This window comes from Mastigoproctus giganteus, chromosome 3, assembly GCF_048544385.1.
Source record: "Mastigoproctus giganteus isolate SK-2022 chromosome 3, ASM4854438v1, whole genome shotgun sequence".
NCBI lineage: Eukaryota > Metazoa > Arthropoda > Arachnida > Uropygi > Thelyphonidae > Mastigoproctus > Mastigoproctus giganteus.
The window spans coordinates 80,503,029-80,523,212 of record NC_143577.1 but is presented as its reverse complement, the minus strand read 5'-3'; the positions used below and the strand labels follow the sequence as shown (position 1 = coordinate 80,523,212).

General features: G+C 34.6%; 1 protein-coding gene across 1 annotated transcript in view; it reads right to left on the bottom strand.

Moving 5' to 3' along the window:
• Nucleotides 1-20,184, bottom strand: part of LOC150088107 (cyclin-A2-like) — a 106,708-nt gene that overhangs the window by 13,232 nt on the left and 73,292 nt on the right. The window contains exons 5-6 of the mRNA XM_090370023.1: nucleotides 10,241-10,445; nucleotides 6,644-6,757 (exon numbers count right to left, since the gene is read on the bottom strand). Of these exons, the coding sequence (XP_090226149.1) occupies nucleotides 6,644-6,757; nucleotides 10,241-10,445 (319 nt within the window). The remainder of the gene's footprint in view (nucleotides 1-6,643; nucleotides 6,758-10,240; nucleotides 10,446-20,184) is intronic.

Sequence of the window (20,184 nt, the reverse complement as noted above, 5' to 3'; positions counted from 1 at the left end):
ATATTGAGAGTTTCATTCCATCACACTTGGGTTTTTTTTTTTTTTTTTTGTTAGTTGTTGGTGCACCGGCTTCTGTGACCATAATGCACCTCCCAAAGTTTTTGCATTTTACACTGATCCAAGCCTGAGGCGGGAATCGAACCCGTGACCTTTGGGTTGCCAGGCAGGCACTTTACCCTGGCTAGCCCGGTAAATGCACTTAAATTTAGCATATTCTATCCTTTAGCAGATAGAAATAGGAAATAACCTTGTACAAAAATTTTTAATCCATGGCTGTCCATGGATTTTTTCATTAATAAATTATGTTAAAAATAATGGCATAAATAGATATCTAATAATTTCTGTTGAAGACAGACCACCACCTCCCAGAAAGAAATATCTTACTTTCTTACCATATACCATCAGATTTTGATAAGTTAAAGTCCTTATTTCATATTACAGGCTCCACCCATTATAATGGCGAGAACTTATTGTTATTTTTGGTTTTTTTTTTTTTAGGAGCATTAGCAACTAAGGCCATATTGCTTCGGGAAATGCAGTGGTCATCCCCTGACCTTTCCCATATTTGGTGGTGACGGGCTCGAACCCCGGTCTAATCAAGAAGAGTGTGCTACACGCTGCTGCTCCTTCCCACCTGGCTACGGAGGCGCCCACCAGAATTTATAACCACATAAAATCAGTTTAAGGCTGGCTGCTTGGGAGCTTCCAAACTAGCTAAGCATTCATCATTTTTAATTCTGTGCAGTGGGACCAACTGATGTTAGCAACAGCAAATTCTAAGTGGGAAGCATTCAAAGAATTAATAGTGGAAGCTACTAAGTGTTTCATACCTATTAAGAAATATGGTTCAAGGTTTAGGCCTAAATGGTTGTCAAATGAACTAATGAGACTCGTGGCAGAGAAGAAAAATGAATGAAATGCATATAAATTATCTGGCAACACAGAAGCCTATGATATACATAAGCTATGTCTGTAATCAAGTCACAAAGGAGGTTAGGCGGGCAAAGGCAGATTACAAGAAATCTTTGGCAAAGGATGCTAAGAAAAACAGCAAGGATTTCTTTACTTATATAAACTCTAAAAGGAAGGGGATGAATCTGATTGGTCCATTTGATATCGATGATCCTGCTCAGATAGCAAACAAACTGAATGAGTATTTTGCATCTACATTCACACATGAGGAGTTATTAAGGTTTGAAAATGCCAAAAGGTTATCAAATTGTAATAGAGTGCTTAATGATATTTTAATAACTGAGAACAATAACTGTGTTGAAATTAAACATAAGAATGGCACCTGGGGTGGATGGGATCTATCCAGTTATATTAAAGGAGGCAGCAAAGGAAGTAAGCAAACCCTTAGCCATAATTATGAGAGCATCCTTGGACTCAGGGGAGGTCCCCACAGACTGGAGATGTGCAAATGTGTCCCCAATTCACAAAGGGAGATCGAAGGGTGACACAAGTAATTACAGACCAGTTAGTTTAACTTCTGTTCCGGGTAAAATAATGGAGTCACTGGTTAAAGACTCATTGCAGGATCATCTAGACAAGACTGAAGCAATAATTCAGACACAGCAGGGGTTTGTTAAGGGAAAGTCTTGTCTAACAAATTTGATTGGTTATTATGATGTGGTTACAAAGCAACTGGATGCAAAAAATAATTTTGATATCATATACTTAGATTTCAGGAAAGCTTTTGACACTGTTGCGCATGGAAGACTACTGTAAAAATTGGAGCAGAATGGTATTAAGGTTAAGTTGCTACAATGGATAAAAGGATGGTTGAGTGGGAGAAGACAGAGGGTGGTAATCAAAGGGTTCGGTGTTGGTCCAGTGTTGTTTTGTATATTTATCAATGATATTGATGAAGCTATATAAGGCTTAGTATCGAAGTTTGCAGATGATACAGAGGTTGGCAGAGTTGTTAATGGCAGTGTGTTACTGCAATAGGATCTAGAAAATTTGGGCAGATGGGCTGAGAAGTGGCAACTGAAGTTTAACATTGAAAAATGCAAAGTACTACATATGGGTAGAAGTAACCCCAGAGAAACGTACCACCTGTGTGGTACTACACTTAAGGAGGTAGAAAACGAAAAAGACCTGGGAGTAATTGTGCAGTCAGATATGAAGTTTTCTGAGCAATGCTGGCAGGCTGCCAGGGCAGGTCATGGGGTGTTGTCAATGATATACACTAATTTTGCTAGCAGGGAAAAGGAGGTGATTGTCCCTCTGTATAAGGCAATGGTCAGGCCACGCCTTGAGTACTGTGTGCAGGTCTGGAGGCCTCATTTTGGGAAGGATGTAGATTTGCTTGAGCATGTACAGAGAAGGACAAGATTGGTGAGGGGAATGAAGGGATCCTCTTACCAGGAGAGGCTTAAGTTCTGCAAATTGCAGCAGCTAGAGACTAGGCACCTCCAAGGTGATCTGATTGAGGTGTATAAGGCCTTGAATGGGTTGAGCACGCTGAATTCTGATGGGATTCTTCCACTTGTTCAGATTACGAACCTAAGGGGGCATAAATTGAAATTGAGGAAGGACTGAGGTAGAACAGATGTACGGAAATTTGCCTTTAGCCAGCGGGTGGTTAATTGCTGGAACAAACTTCCATCTGTCATTGTGGAAGTTGATAGGTTAAATAAATTTAAGGAGGAACTGGACAAATATTTAGAGGGGATTGTTTTGTAATTTAATATTACAATTCTTGATTGCCTGACTAATTTAACTATTGTAAATTGCTCATTTCTTTAACATAGCATATTAAAATCCATGAAAGCTCAATTTTGTTGCCTGTTCATTATATCCAGTGTGTGGAACTATACTAACTATGTATGAAAAAAATTTCCCAGATCTTCCCAACCCATCCCTTAATTATAATAGCAAAATTCTGGATGAATAAATGTATGTATGAGTACATGATTACATTGTCTTTTGTTCTGACTTCTCTCACTTGACAACTCAAAAAGTCATAGTCCTACTTCAGGAAGATTTTAGTTTTAAGCGATTGGGCAATCATGTAAATAATGAGAATGTTCCATACTTTTGTTGTTATTGGAAACATTAGCACTGGATATCTCAGAGTTCTCATATTCAATGTGGAAAAATATCAATTATACATAATCAACTTTGCATAACTCTAATAAATAAATAATGGGACTTTAAATTATATTTTCTGTAATTAATAAAATTTTCTGTAATTAATAACAAGATTAATAAAATCTACAAGTCAAAAAAAAAAAAAACTGATATCTTAACCAAGGCTCCAAAATGTAATGTTCTGATCTAATTTCATTCCTGTTCCTTTGGATACAAAATTAATTTTTCAGAATACTTTCTATTGGCAAATTTACTAGTCAAACTTTTGGTTTCAGTTCAGAAAATGCTGCTGCTAACAGCCCATAATAGTTCAGTGTGCTGACAGAATCAAGCAGTTAATTTCATATGCCTTTACTCTTACACCACTTATATATTGACTGCTTAAGAATGACTGCCTATATGTATTATAGCACATTGGGTGCAGTGCTGTGTTGTAATACTTATGCATTACAGTATAACTGTTGAATGCTTATATGCATTGACACAGCAAATGTGACTTCCAGGAAATTCTCAACTAGATGAAGAAAACCTAGTTAACTTCAATCCTTCTAAAACTTGGTCTTCTGTTATTTCTCACAAAAATAGAACTGTCGCTACACATTTGAATAAAAGTTTAATTCCAGATTGCCTTGTTCTTTCTGTGGTAGAGCAAAAACTTTTGAAATATTCCAAATCTACAATTCAAATATAGTTTTACTAAGCTTTTCAAAGTGGTTTGGACATCTTATTAGCTATTGTTAGAAAGAGAGTATAGCTTGTGTGTTGATATCTGCATGATGGCAAAGCTTCTGCTTTGCTACCATGCACGTACCAATCTAATGTAAAAACTATTTAAAGTTGTTAATTTAATTTTTTTCAACTTTAAATATAATCAAAGCATCTTCTGAAACTCTCCACATTGACCGCTTCAAAGTGAATAACTCTTTATAGTGGACACTTTATTCTGATTGTCTGTCACTGCATACTGATCCAATGTAAAAAACTATTTAAAGTTGTTCATTTAATTTTTTTCAGCTTTATATATAATCAAAGAATCTTCTGAAACTCTCCACATTGACCTGTTCAAAGTGAATACCTCTTTATAGTGGACACTTTATTCTGATTGTCTGGTCCACTTTGGAGAGGTTTCACTGCATCATGGAATACTGATCAGCAAGCACCCTATATCATTGTGAAGACAGTTCTGAGAAAATGTTTAATTTTTTTCAAACAAATGGTTTATAAACATGTAATATGTGCAACAAAAGTAAGTTTGCTATGTAGAATTAAGCCTAGGAAGTGGATTACACTGGTGACTGGAATCATATGTGCTTTCAATATGAGTTGAGAGCAGATGTTACATTAAAAAAAATAACAGTTCACTTAGACAATAGCCATAACTCATTATCCAAAGTTCGTAGTTGTCAAAGGGCATCTTCTGCAAATGACATGAGATGGTAAGATAGTCTGCATACAGATACGTTTCTACAGTATATAAGATAATCTGTAATTCATCTGTAATGCTACTAAATAATACTGACTAGAATCCGTAAAACATCTTTATTATAATAAAATAAAATAAGTGCATACTGTTGTACAATACAACTCTATGCTAAAATATTAAAACAAAATAAAATAAATGTTGTGTAACAAGAATAAAATTCAATAAAATATATAAAAGTAAAAGCAATAAAAGTTGTTTAAAACCACTAGTATAGGAGCTTTCGGCAGCAGCGGCCGCCTTTATCAGCTATAGTGGTTGCAGGATGACTGACAATCTATATGTACCACACACATCTCGGCAGGTCTGCAACGTGAACTATGGAGTCTACACACGGTTCACTTTTCATGCATTGGAATGGGAAAATGGACGGGCCACTCTAAACCGTTCATCTCTTCGTAGGATAAGGGCTTCAAAGAGTGGATGAATGCAACAGACCTTATCCCTATTAAGATTATAGCGCTCGGAAGAACATATTCTTAAACTCTCCAGCCAATATGTATACCTGTATACCAATCATTCTGATTGGTATACAGGTATACAATCGGTATGCATGTATTTTATTTTATTTTAATAAAGACGTTTTACAGATTCGAGTCAGTGTTATTTAGTAGCATTACAGATGAATTACAGAGTTCCTGACTCCAGAGGCCTTTTCAATGAGATAATCTGTATCAAATTCGTTATTCAAATTGCAAACAATGTAGCACTTAGTATAAACCATTGAGAAATGCCTTCATATTGAATAAATAATGGGATAGAACATGTCAATAGCAAACTTGAAAAGTTTAGTATAAGAGATTTTATATAGGACATGGTAATTGTCAGAGCAGTCCTACAAGGTGGAGGTCCAAAAGGTTACCAAATCTCACTGCAGTATCAAAAGCTTTTTCCTACACTGAAACTCACAATGGCTAATGTTCATTTCTGACAAATGCACTACGGATATTTGACTCGGCTTTGACTACCACAGATCTAGTTGGGTAAAACTATATCGATTTTCACTTGATAGATTAAGTTTTGCAAGACCAATATGAGCTGCATTCTAAGATGTTGCCTAGGCAACGAGAATGATATCAGTCAACAATTTTGTGGAAGTGATTGGTCTTTGATTACAGATAGGCCAAGACAGACAGACAAACATTGTCAAAATTGCAGAGGGGCCCCCCCCCATTAAGATTTGATTATAAAAAAATCATAGAGCCTTGAAAGATCTATATTTCTTGTGTAGATGGCAAATGTGGACAATTACCATAAATTACATTTAGAACCAACTTTGGGATTCATTTTCATATCTAGAGAGTTCAGGAACACTGCAATAGCTGCAGTGCAGTTACTGCAGGTGTCTAGCTAGAAAGCAGAAGCATTCCTGAATTCCCTAGACTTGAAAATAAATCACAAAGTGAGTTTGAAACATTGTCAAAATTGTATAGAATCATTGAGTTAATTGGACCTCTTTTATAATTATTACTTAGAACCAATAAATGAACAATTTTGATAAGTATTTACTTGGTGAAAAGTGTTCAATAATTTATAGAATTCAAAGCAGTTTCAATGAACTGTTTTAATATGAAGTTATATATTCAACCTAGACATTTATATATTCCATCTAGATCGTGACATCTATGACATCCAACAGTGGTGCTGTTGGATGTCATCATGTTTTTGCCCATTTGCCATGGGAGTTTTTAGGTGTTATTAAAAAATAATATCAAATAATTAAAAAAAAAATGTGCTAAGAATGTTCAAATTTGATCGTATGTTCAAATTTGATGTTTAGAAATTTTAGAAAAATGTGCATGTTTTGTTTACTTCAAAACATAGTACATCACCTCAGTTATGAATTACTCCATAATATAATGCTTAATAGCATTGTTAATGGATTATTAAAATCTTTGAAAATGTAAGCTGACAAACTTTTAATCTGTGTAATTAAAGAAAGAAATATTTTCATACATTACACTTTAAAGAATATGCCACTGAGAAAATGCAGAACAGTAAAAGTGAATATCTTACAGACACTGTAAAAATAAACTTAAATCTTAAAATAAAATGTACAGTACAAACCCATGGTTGCCTTCCTAGAGTGTAATTTGCCAGCGATAATGCAGCACCTGCTATTTCACTTGGGAGAAACTGTAGAAATGGTTCAGATTCCAATAAAGATAACTCACATAAGAACTACAAAACAAAATAAAAGAATTCTTGAACCACATTTTTTAAATCACCAACATTTCAGAAAAATACAGTCGATTCCAGTTATTTGTGACACATTGGGACTTGCATTTTGGCCTGATTAAGCGGCTGCCCCAATTACCCAAAGTTTCACGTAAATAGTTAAAAATACAATGGACCCCCCACTTTACAATTGATTCACTGTACAATCAAATCACGTTACAATGGACTCACCATAGTAAAGTACCGTTCACTATAATGATGTGTAGTAAGCGCCGGTCATTGTGATCACATTTGTGAATTGAATTTTAATTCTATTAAACAGCAATTCTAATTAGCAAAAATAGGAGGAAAATTATCCACAGGCTATAAAAGTAAAGCTTATATTAAGCACAAATTTACCCTTTATTACCTTACCAATTAAAAAAATTAAATGATACGTGAAAATCAGAATAATTAATACGTACTGTAATATGTACATACTAACGAGTTGACATTTCTGTTCACTAACATTTATGGGTGGAGGTTAAAATTTAAAACAATAAAAAAGATAAGCAATCAATAACAAAGAACACAGCACACACACACACAAAGTGCAAGTGAGAACGGAGTAACAAGTTATGAAGCTTTAAAAATAGAAATGAAGAGAAGATTCTGAAAATTAATTTTTTTATATGATTGAAGATTTCATGGAAGTGTAAACACATTTCACCAAATAGCCCACAGAATTCCAGCTGTCAGTATTATCGCAAATTCAATAAGATTGAGTTTATTATCCGTTTATGATAGATTGCACTAACAGAAAAGCCCAATAAACAGGTGACTGCTAATTGTTTTATGGTTGTGACCTCCAGAAATCCGACCGAACCATGTGGTACAGTAGGGTAATCTCCAGTGCTGCTGTCTCCTGCCCCGATTAAACAGCATGTTGTCCCAATTAAGGGAAGTAAACCCTGGCAATTTTCTCGATTGGGTTATGTTTTTTAAGATTTGCCCCAAATAAACGGCTGCCCTGACTAACCGGTGGCCAAAATAACCAGAATCCACTGTACTAATAAATCACTTGACTAGTATCAATACTGATTATCTACAACAGGTATTTCAGTCAAAAATTAAAACCCATAAAAATGTTATTATGCCTATGTTCATATTGTCTGGTCCCAAGAAATTCAAATTCTGTCCCTTTAAGATGTTTTCCCCTACTTAAATTCAAATTACATCCTTCAAAAACAGTTTAAACAGGTTTCACTGTATTACTGAAGCAGAGCATACAAAATTAATCTCATAAAATTCATTTTAATCATGTTATTCATTCAGATTCATTTTTTTTTTCTATAGCCTATGCTTTCTTATAAATAAAAATTTTATTGTAAATTAAAATTCTTATTCATGACAAAATATTATGCTATGAAAGGGGGAAAAAAAGAATTACCATATAAAAACATTTTTGTAAATTTCAGATTAACATCTATAATGACTGAATACAACTTACCAACACATCATAACTTGATGAATTTATTACATTTACATTTATTATTATTATTCATAAATATGTTAAAGCACCTTTAAAGCCTTGATCACAAGGCTTTGGCAAAGGTTTTAAGGACATAATTTTGATTTTTAAGAACGTTATAACTGTTCCATTTGAATGGAGGTATGTAATAAAATTTCTGACAAAATCCAAATATCTGATGCTGCTGAATACTACAGCAAGTTTGGATTCCAATAAGTGCTCATCAGACCTAGCAACCTTTGCTGGCATGCCCACCTGTCCATCAGTTTTGTAGCTTGAAGTTTAGTTTTTGCTGTTCCTGACACTTTAACAGCAATGACAGTTTAATTTTCAGTGAACTGAATGAGTTCAACAATTTTCAGTCAAAAAAAAAATTAAGATGCAATGATTGTGGTCAATAGAAGATAAAAGGTTAAAATAATTTTTTTTTTTTTTTTTTAGTTGTTTACTTTTCAGTGATTAGAATCACTGTTTTTTTTTTTTAAAAATAATGTTCATCAAGGAATGAAAAAACATGATTATCCAATAAAGGCTCACGTGCTGCTTATTTTTTTTTTTCCCCTAATGGCTCAAGCAGATAAAAGAACAAAATTTAAAAAGATAGGTTTCCTCTTTTATTATTATTAAAAATTTGACACTGTTAATTGTAATCACTTTGCCATGGCTGATGAGCACAATGGGCTGCAAAAATTTTCCTCGAAACAGCCAAACATGTGCAGAAGAAAACCGTTTTCTTCTGCACATGTTTGGCTGTTTCGAGGAAAATTTTTGCAGCCCATTGTGACTCATCAGCCATGGCAAATTGATTACAATTAACCAGCTGTTCAAATCTTTCTCATAACTAAGTAAAAGCTAGGTACCTCCTTATATGTTAGTAAAAATTTGAAACATCAATTTGCCATTACCAATAAGTGTATTGTGCTGAGAAAATTTGGTGTGAAACATGGCCACAACACATGAGTATGTAAGTCCAGTCTAACAGCAAGAATGAAAGATGTCTGGACTTTCACATGTAAAACAGCAAAGATTGAAACTAAAGTCAGGTACCGCTTGGAAATTTTTTTTTTAGCAATGATTCCACAGAGAGAAATAAATGTTAAAAGTTAGGTATCCTCTTATGCTGTTGATAAAAACTTGACACATCACTTTATCACTGCTGAGGTGAGCTGCAAAAAAAAAAATGCCATGAAACAATGGCCATAACGTGTGTGGATTATTCATTTATTTATTTATCATACTAGGTGGTCCAAGCCAACTTTCCTGGTGCCCCCAGTTACACTTCTGACACAAATGTAAACAGATTTTATTAATATTTATACGAGGGCAGTTTGTGTTGCCTCTAATTTTTATTCAAATAAAATAATTTTATTTCAAAAGCATGCCAATGATGTTTTCAGGTAAAGCCAAGAGTGGGGAGAGACTTTCCCAAAAAAGGAGCTGATTAAGCAAAATTTAAAAAGTCGAGAAATCTAAATCCAAATGGTAACACTGTCCAATTTTAATTATCAAAACTTTCATACAAACAAAAAAGGTCCGGATGATAAATAATCTAAACCTAAAAATAACTGAGATAGATCCCAGTGCCCATTATTTGAAATACCCTGTATATGACCCATTAGTAATGGCCACATGATGCAAGGAAGCCTATAGCTTATGCTGCACCAGCCAAAAAAAATAATAATAAAATAAAAGAAAATAACAAAATTAAATAAAATAAAATAACAAAAAATAAATAAAATAAAATAACAAAAATAAAATAATAAGAGAAAAGGAAATAGACAACCTATGTGTTTCCCTCCTCCCGTAAATAATTATCCAGCTGCCCTTTGAATTTCCCCAAACTGTCAACCTCTACCACCCAGTAGATAACTTAGTCCAGTAATTTATAACTTTCTGGCTGTTATTTGAATAAAGCAATGTCTAATTATAACACTAAAAATTTTTAAAAATTGAATTTGAAATAAATGTTATCTTACCTGTGATAAAAACTGAACAATTTCAGGAATATGACCTATAAAGCAATATCTTTGCAAAAAGGAATATATTGTTGGAACAGCCAAATCGAAAGAAAGCACTTTGAGTATAAGATGTTCCATTCTAAGCACTTGTTTTTTTGTATATGTATCATCAGTAATATATACAAATTCAGCAATGTCAGGTGGATAAATCTCCTCGTATTTTCTGAAAAATATGAAAACAAAAAGTAATTAAAATCTTTTTGCTTGAGCAAAAAGATATTATCAAAATAATAAATTCTTAAATTTTAAATTGAAATCTTTTTTTTAATTTAATTTAATTCTTTTCAAAGGAGGCTTTTCAAAATGCAACTCAATGAAAAAGAACCAGATCTGATATTACACACAGATGTGAGGTGACCGAGTCGGAGTAAGCTTCTACCGAGATTTCGAAATTTGCCGAATGAAATTAAAAAATTTGTTGATCACAGGGGAAATGATTAATCATCAGCTACAAGATACGGAGTGGTTGTGTGATCTGGCTTTTTTTGTCAAATTTTACCAGTAAATTAAGTGATCTGAATTTGGAATTACAAGGAAAAATAAAAATACCAGTGACATGATTAGTAATATTTCTGCATATAAATATCAATTTTTGGCAATGACTACGGATCTCAAAGGAAAAAAATTAGACCATTTTGCAAATATGCAAGATCATTTGCAAAACTATCCTGTTTTTGATTTTAACAGTGAGAAATATGTTTCTAAAATTGAGAATGTTGTGGACAATTCTGAAACCAGATTCAGTGATTTTAAAACAATTGAAGACATTGTTCAATATATTTCTTATCCATTTAATGTCGGCTTAGATACGAAACAAATTGCAGAAAAAAAAACGCTGCGATTTTTCACATGAAGAAAATAAAATATTACTTGAAAATGAAATTATTACGTTGTGAAATGATATCTTCCTAAAAGCCAGAAAAAGACTTGGAAATATGTTTGCCGAGAAAAGTACCCAAATGTAAAAAAAAAAAAAAAAAAAAAAAAGCAGTGAACTTTTAAATTCACCGTTTTGGTTCCACATACCTATGTAAATCGGCCTTTTTGTATTTGAAACAAACAAAGACGAAGAATCTCCGTACTCTTATGGACTTGCATACAGAAGATTCTTTATGGTTGGCCTTATCACAGAATATGATAAGGGAAACGGGGAATATTTTTTATAATAAAGATAGGTGGAGCAGAACCAGGGTATGTCTGCCGGGAGCAACTATTGATGATGTCACCAACAGATTATCAGATTTTAAAGGGGGTAAAGAAAATATTATTATTCATGTGGGGACAAATGATATTAAACGTACACGATCTGACGATTTGTTAGAAAAATACAGGACCATGCTGAGGAAATGTCGCGAGCTAGGCCATAATGTCTATGTGTCTGCAATTCTGTCCAGACACGATAGGAGGGATTATATGTTAAGAGCCTTGTGGATTAACTCAAGACTTGAAGGAATCTGCAAGGCTTTAGGGGGTAAATTTCTATCAGCATGGCCCACACTTGTAGGTAGAAGGAATTTGTTTTGTAGAGATGGGATACACTTAAAGGTGGTGTAAAAGTTTTTGCCAGTATTATTGAGGATACCTTAAAGGTTCAGGGAAACTGCTAGTTAGGGGGGGATGTGGGTAATACTGACACGCGTTTATCTGATAATATTGGTCAATGTAACTCTTGCACATACCTTAAGAGTTCTTATCTGTTACCCCAACTGGACGTATTATCTAGATGGTCTGGGGGCAAAGACGTTTCACGTGAGCGGGTAGCTAATATCAGGGAAGAGAGCCTACAAAACTTCAAGGGTTGTTAAATATACAAGAACAGTAAATCTTAATTGTTTATACAGTAACGTTAGAAGTGTCGTCAATAAAATGAGCGAATTCGAACTGCTGGTTAAAACAAGTAACGCGGACATAATAGGGCTTACAGAGACAAGGTGCCACCCGGAAATTGGGGATGATGAGTTTCAGTACGGCTTGTATAATGTATTTAAGAAGGATAGGTTAGATAGAAGGGGTGGTGGGATAATGCTTATCAGAAGCAGCCTGAGTGCGACGATAGCTTTCCCGGATTCAGACATTTCAAATGCTAGTATAGAGTCTGTATGGTGTGAGATAGTTGGAAACAAAGGTATAATGCGAGTAGGAGTAATCTACAGACCAGGTGATTGTGAAGATTATGACAAAAGCCTCTACAAGCAAATGGAATAGGCAAGTAAGCATCAATGCCTTATTATGGGTGATTTCAATTTGCCTCTAATTGATTGGAGTAAATGGGAAGGAAACTCGACATGGGGAACAAAATTTTTAAATCAACTAGATGACTGTCATTTGTATCAACATGTCAGGGAAAGTACTAGAGAAAAGAATATCCTAGACCTCATCATCACACATGAATCAGATGACATAACAGGGCTGACAGTAGAGGAACCAGTAGCAGGAAGTGATCACGGAGTTCTACGGTGGATGATGATGAGAGAGGTAGCAGAAGTAAAAGGCAAAGGAATGGGTTTTAATTTCAGAAAAGGAAATTACGATGCCTTAAGGTACTACATGGCCTCTATTAACTGGGTAGATATCGCGCAGAGAATGAATACAATTGAACTGTGGTACGCATTTAAAACATTAATCACAGATGCCTTGAATGCGTATATACCATTATAAAAATACTCCACGAGAAGGGTTCCAAGTTGGATGAATAGTGAAGTTGCCGCATTACTTGTGCAGAAGAAGGTGGCATGGAAAGGTTACAGAGCAATAAAAAGTACTGAAGCCTATAACAGCTACAAGATGATCTATAACAGAGCCACAGAAAAGGTTCGACAGGCAAAGACAGTTTATGAGAAATCACTAGCAAACAGAGCAAAGAGGGAGGATAAAGAATTCTTCACATATATAAATGCCAAGAAGAGCAGGACAAACCAGATCGGACCTTTACGTAAGGGAAAGGGGATAGTAATAAATACACCAGCTGCCGTTGCAGATGAACTCAACAGTTATTTTGCATCGATATTTACAAATGAAAAGCCTTTTGTGGCAATGGGAAATTGTGGGAGCGAAGTTAAAAAATATGTAATTAATGATATTGAAATTTCGCAAGATTATTTAATGAAAAAACTTTCGAGCATACAGACCAGTAAGGCTCCTGGATTTGATGGAATATACCCTATAATCTTAAGAGAGACGGCAAGCGAGTGCATTGAACTATTGAGGCTAATTATGCGAGCATCACTAGACTCTGGGGAGATTCCCTTGGATTGGAAAAGTGCAAATGTATCTCCCATACATAAGGGTGGCTCTAAAAGTGAAGTTGGAAATTATCGACCTGTCAGTCTGACTTCAGTAGTAGGGAAAATCATGGAGGCAACGATCAAGGGTGGAATTCAGGATCGTTTGGATCGAATTGAAATTCTCAAGGATACTCAGCATGGTTTTGTAAAGGGAAAATCATGTTTAACAAATCTGGTTCGCTATTTCGAAAGGGTCACTCACGAACTGGATTTAGGGAATAATTTCGACATTGTTTATTTATATTTCAGCAAAGCTTTTGACTCAGTCCCACATGAGCGGTTGCTTTATAAGCTGGAACAGGTTGGAATCACTGGGAAAATCCTTAGATGGATACAAGGATGGCTTCAGGGCAGGAGGCAGAGGGTTGTGATAAATGGCTATTCCTCAGATTGGGTTGATGTAAGAAGTGGGGTTCCCCAAGGATAAGTATTAGGACCACTGTTGTTTTTAATTTTCATAAACGACATTGATGAAGGGATAGAGGGCGTGATGTCTAAATTTGCAGATGATGTTAAAATTGGTAGAGTAGTTAATGATCACTGTCAAGCTGAGCTTCTTCAGAGAGACCTAGATAGACTTCAGGAATGGGTCAGAAAAATGGCAGCTGTGCTTTAATCCAACAAAGTGTAAGGTATTACACCTGGGAAACAGTAATCCCAAAATAACTTATTCACTTGGTGGAGTTCAACTAAACCCAGTACTGGAGGAAAGGGACTTGGGTGTTATGATACGGTCAGACATGAAATTCTCTGAGCATTGTAAACAGGTTGCAAGGAAGGCCCATGGTGTCCTATCGATGATCTATCGAACTTTTGCAAGTAGAGATAGGGACATGATAATCCCATTATATAAGGCGTTTGTCAGACCACACTTGGAATACTGCGTTCAAGTATGGAGGCCGCACCTAAATAAAGATATCGAGCTTCTTGAAAGGGTGCAAAGAAGTTAACTTGCCTGGTGAGATCAGCAAAAGGGCGTCCTTATGAAGAAAGACTTCGAATATGTGGGTTGCAGAGTTTGGAAACTAGACACCTTAGAGGAGATTTGATTGAGGTGTTTAAGGCTCTGAGAGGCATGAAGTAAAATGAATGAGGAAAAAATTTTCAAGATTATAAATGATGCTAGAACTAGGGGACATAAATTCAAGTTAAGGGGGGAAATATTTAGATTGGACTGCAGGAAGTTTTATTTTAGCCAGCGAGTTATAAATTACTGGAATAAGTTGCCTTCATGGGTGGTAGAGGCCGACAGTTTGGGGAAATTCAAAGGTCATCTGGATAGTACTTTCGGGTAAGGGAAGCGCATAGGATGATAGGTTTAATTTCCTTTTTATTTATTTTTTATTTTATTATTTTTTTATTTATTAATTATCATTATTTATTTAATTTATTTATTTTTTGTTTTTATCATTGTTTTGTTTGGATTTTTTTTTTTTTTTTTGGCTGGTGCAGCATAAGCCATAGGCTTTCTTGCACCATGCAGCCGTTACTAATACTAATACTCCCGATTACGAAAGTTTGGCAGATGACATGAAGACAAAAACTTCGCATAAATTAATTTTATTTTATGAATTTCATATGAATTTAAAATAAGAATTCTGAATTGTATTGAATTTTAAAATTTATAAACATTTTTCAATATATGTTGATTAACTTTTTTAACCTTGGGCAATGAAATTTTTGAGATGGCACATTTTGAAGGGAAAAAGTAGATCGCATCACAAATTAAGTTGGCCACCCCTGCAATATAGTATAATCTAATTCAGAATAAAGTATTAAACGAGAAAATAAAGATTGTACTTTTGCACTCACTGTACGGTATAGTAAGATTAATGTGTAAATTATGTATATATAGTAATAAATACTCTGTAGTTCCAGTTCCGATAATCTTTATTTCCTTCCTTCCTTCCTTCCTTCCTTTTTTTTTTTTAATTTGGAAAATAGTACTGTTTAGTATCCATATCATACCATACTCAGCATGCAATACAAGGATTATTTCCTCTTTTTCGTGTTATTTGTCAAGTTACACATTCGTTGTTGAACAATTATTTGTCTCTCTTATTTTATAAACTTGACAATGGGTCTTTTGGGCACTATCATAAGAGCTTGTTGCTAAGCATTGTAATAGTCGTTTGTATCTCTCTTCTGGGGTGTTGCTAGAACAAGAATGGGTCTGGCCCAATCAGATATGGAGATGGCACCCAAAAGAGAAACATCTGTTTGTAGAGCAACTGAACACTTATTTTGGAAAGTTGCAGGATATGTCAGTTTGGTAATGGCCGGCGACAAAAGTTTTTGGCTTCTTGGTATGATACCATACTATCTTATATTTCTATATCTTTCTTCCAATTTTCCAGCATTCACAGACTTAAGACCACACCAAATAATTTCTGCACTTTGGACATTTCATAATTTGTGGAGTATATTATGATCTGTTGCACTACATTTTGGATTCCCCAGCATGTATTCTTTGAGAAATAATTTGATATTGAAAACTTAATGGTTTGGTATGCAGAACTGAACAAAGTGGCGAAGGTAGCCAGCTTTCACAGAGTTTGGAAGTGTTGGAATGTCAAATGTTAAGACGATGTTGCAAGTAGGAGTGAGATACCATCTACCTTTGTCCTTAATTCTTTTAATTTCAGTAACTTGATCTTGCAGTTCTACATATTCCTCTTCCATAACATTCATGTGGTTCCATTCAGATATGATCCCCTTAGAATAGTTGAGAATGACATCTGTCATGACCTGCATGTTCGTCCGTCTAGAGATGGTTAAGTTAAGTATGATGCAGCTTGCTTGGTAGTTGCAGTTTTCACAAGATCTCCCGAGCATAGTTGCCATTACTACTTTTGGAGAATGTGCAGCAGTCTCACAGTAAGCTATTGCCTTTTGTATAACAAAAGACAATTTTTGTACACTCAATAAATACACCATAGACAACTCTTAAGAAACTACGATGGTAGTGCAGGAGGCATCATTTGCTCTGTATCTCATTTTGTGCTCTTCCTTCACGAGTTACCATGGTATTGCACTACCTCGAATAAGTAATGCTTCACTAATAGAGAAAATTATTGTTACTTATTCTCAGTGAGTACCACCACCCAGACAGCACAGTTTGAAAGCTATTGGCCGATCATCGGTGGGTGCGCAGGTACCCTGGTATTGCAGACAATGACAACCCAGTTGTAAAGATAATCACACAGTATGAAAGATTTTATTCTCAGTGAGTACCACAACCCAGACTGCCATCTGGGCGGTGGTACTCACTGAGAATAAGTAACAATAGTCTTCTCTATTAGCAAAGCATTACTTATTCGAAGTAGTGCAATACCATGGCAACTTGTTGTGAAGGAAGAGCACAATATGAGATACAGCAAATGACGCCTCCTGCACTACCATCGTAGTTTCTTAAGAGTTTTCTATGGTGTATTTACACCGATATTATATAGATATTAAATTCTTACTCTTAACGTATTATGCCTTGTTGCATTTAGTTATTTTAAATATTATCATATAAACCTTTTGGCATCGCTCATATTGTGTGATTATCTACACAACTGGGTTGTCATGTCTGCAATACCAGGGTACCTGCACACCCACCGATGATCGGCCAATAGCTTTCAAACTGTGCTGTCTGGGTGGTGGTACTCACTGAGAATAAGTAACAATAGTCTTCTCTATTAGTGAAGCATTACTTATTCGAGGTAGTGCAACACCACGGCAACTCGTGAAGAAAGAGCACAATATGAGATACAGAGCAAAAGATGCCTCCCGCACTACCATCTTAGTTTCATAGGAGTTGTCTATGGTGTATTTACACCAATATTATACATATATTAAAAACTCTTACTCGTAACATATTATGCCTTGTTGCATTCAGTTATTTTAAATATATATAGTGTACAAAAAACCTCCTTGTAGAACCAGGGGACAAATTCAAACTAAGGGAAAGAGTTATATACTGGATAGTAAAAAGTTTTTTCAGTTTTCCTTCAGCCAACAAATGTTTAATCATTGGAATAAGTTGCCACCATGGGTATTTAGGCCAATAGCTCTCAGAAATTCAAAGGCCAGCTGGTAAATACTTACAGAAATGTGGGGGGGGCTCTTGGGGTATTGTTTTATTTTATTTTTATTTGGCTGATACTGTCACTGGCTTCCTTGAACTATATTGCTAGTACTAATACTGTCCAAAAAACAAAAATTAATAAACATAATAAAAAAATTTCAAAGTTAACATAAAACTTTTCTCCAATGTAAAACACACTGCAAATTGCAGCAGCTAGAGATTAGGCACCTTTAAGGTGATCTGATTAAAGTGTTAAGGCCTTGAATGGGTTGAGCATGCTGAATTCTGATGAGATTCTTCCACTTGTTTAGATTACGAACCTAAGGGGTCAAAAATTTGCCTTTAGCCAGTGGGTGGTTAATTGCTGGAATAAACTTCCATCTGTCATTGTGGAAGTTGATAGGTTAAATAAATTTAAGGAGGAACTGGATTTAGAGGGAACAGTTGTGTGAATTTTTGTTTTTTTTTTTTTTGCTGATGCTACATAAGTTCATATGCTTGCTTTCTTGCATCACATACCACTATTACTACTACTACTAGACTGTACACAGGAAGAAAAATAACAGAGTACACATAAAAGTATTATATTTTATGGTACAATAAAATAATAAAATAGTTGTCCCTTCAAAAATATATACAGTATAGCATGCAAAGCTGATAAATAATTGCAAACTTTAACCGAGTTGCTTCACCAATTTCACTCTTTTTTTTAACAATGCAATCTCCACCTCAAAAGTTAATGACTTCTGTTTTCTTTTAGGTGGTATATTTAAGGGCAAATGATGCATCCAAATTAAGAACAGCTTTGTTCATACATATGGTATGAACACTGAACACAGCCAGTTTAAGATATTTTATTTACAGATAACCTTGAAATGAGACACAAATAAACAATCTTATCTTTGAAATTTTTTCCCTTGCCAATTGGAAAAAAAAAAGTTACTAGTTTATGTTCTTTGCAAATACAATGATCTAAAAGTTGTCTTTTGTGTATGAATTGGAAGCCCTAGAAACTGAGTTCTTCATCACTAATTATCAATAATTCATTAACCTTGTTCATGAACAGCAGCAAATAATCCAGTGACCTTTTAATAGAGTTCCCTACGCCCAGATTATTCTAACAACTCAGATATGCCTTAATTTCAAAATATTACTGTGTGCCCTACAAAGTGTTTGAAATGCAATAAAAATTGCACTTCAAACACTTAAATAACCAACTGATGCTGCTGCTGCTTGGGTCAACAGCCAACCCAAAAACCAAATTTGCAAATTCTCAAGAGATCTGACAGATTTAGGAGAGTATAGCAAGTTCAAAAACAATATACTGACCTAAAGTTTTTCTGTTTCATATAATTAAGTCCAAGAATCATGTAAATACTGCAGCAAAAGAATATTCATTTTGGAAAGTCATATTAGAAACTTGAGTTAAATAAAGCTACCAGAGAAAAATTTGCAAAAACCATGACACTGAATGTATTCCTCTTAACATGTTTATCAAACAAACACCCAACAAATTTAAGAAAACTGGAGTGTTGGAGATGCATACAAAATTGCAAGTATTTAAAAAAAAGAAACCTGTGGAATTTCATGCTTGTATGATCAAGAACCTAAGCAAGTCTTTAAGAACTTTATCCCAGCATAGTAGTTTGTCTAATGGCTCTGGTAATGTTGAAAGCCATTGCACAAGTATCCCTATAAAATGAAGATGACAAATAATTTGTTGCTGTGAAACCACAAGTTTTCCAGTATCATCAATAGTTCTACAGGACATATCTCCTTATGCTGAAGAACTGGATGACCCTTTCTGTACAGATAAGACTGGTTCCATTTGGATAGGTACATTAGTGCTCAGAGTTCTTGGATATGGTCAATAGTTTCCATTATATTTCTTTACAATCTTAAAAAGTTGTATTCTTATACCATTTCTTAAAAGAGACTACATTACTTTCTTTAATGAGACAATCAACAGTGAGTGTTATGCTGCCATCATGCAAATATTTGCTGAAAATGTATTACCAGACTAATTCCCAAGTATGGTTTTCAACAAGACAATACAACTATTCAAAACTCCTACCAAGAAGTCAGATCTTATCCTACCCAGCTTTGTTTTTATGAGATACAGCTGAACCAACCTCCAAGATCTGAAAACCACTTGAGTTGTCTCAGGTTGGCCATTTATCCAAGTGGCATACTAGAGCTTTCTTCCTATTAGAACTCCTATCTTCATTTGGTTTACATCAGCATCTCTAATGTTTACATCCATTTTACTAATGTATAAACAGAGAGAGAGAAAATTGCAGTGTTCTAAATGCAGAAAAAAAAAATAATAAATAAAAAATATAATAATAATTTATTATTAAAAAGATTATATTACTCAAAAAACTCAAGAGTGGAACAATTTTGTAACTTTGCATTGGTTCATCAACTGTTCATCAACTATATATATATATGTGTGTGTGTGTATATAAAGTGTACTGCATATTACTTTTTTCCCAATAAAGACTGGGGCAGCAAATACATATTACCATGTGCTACTATCTATAATA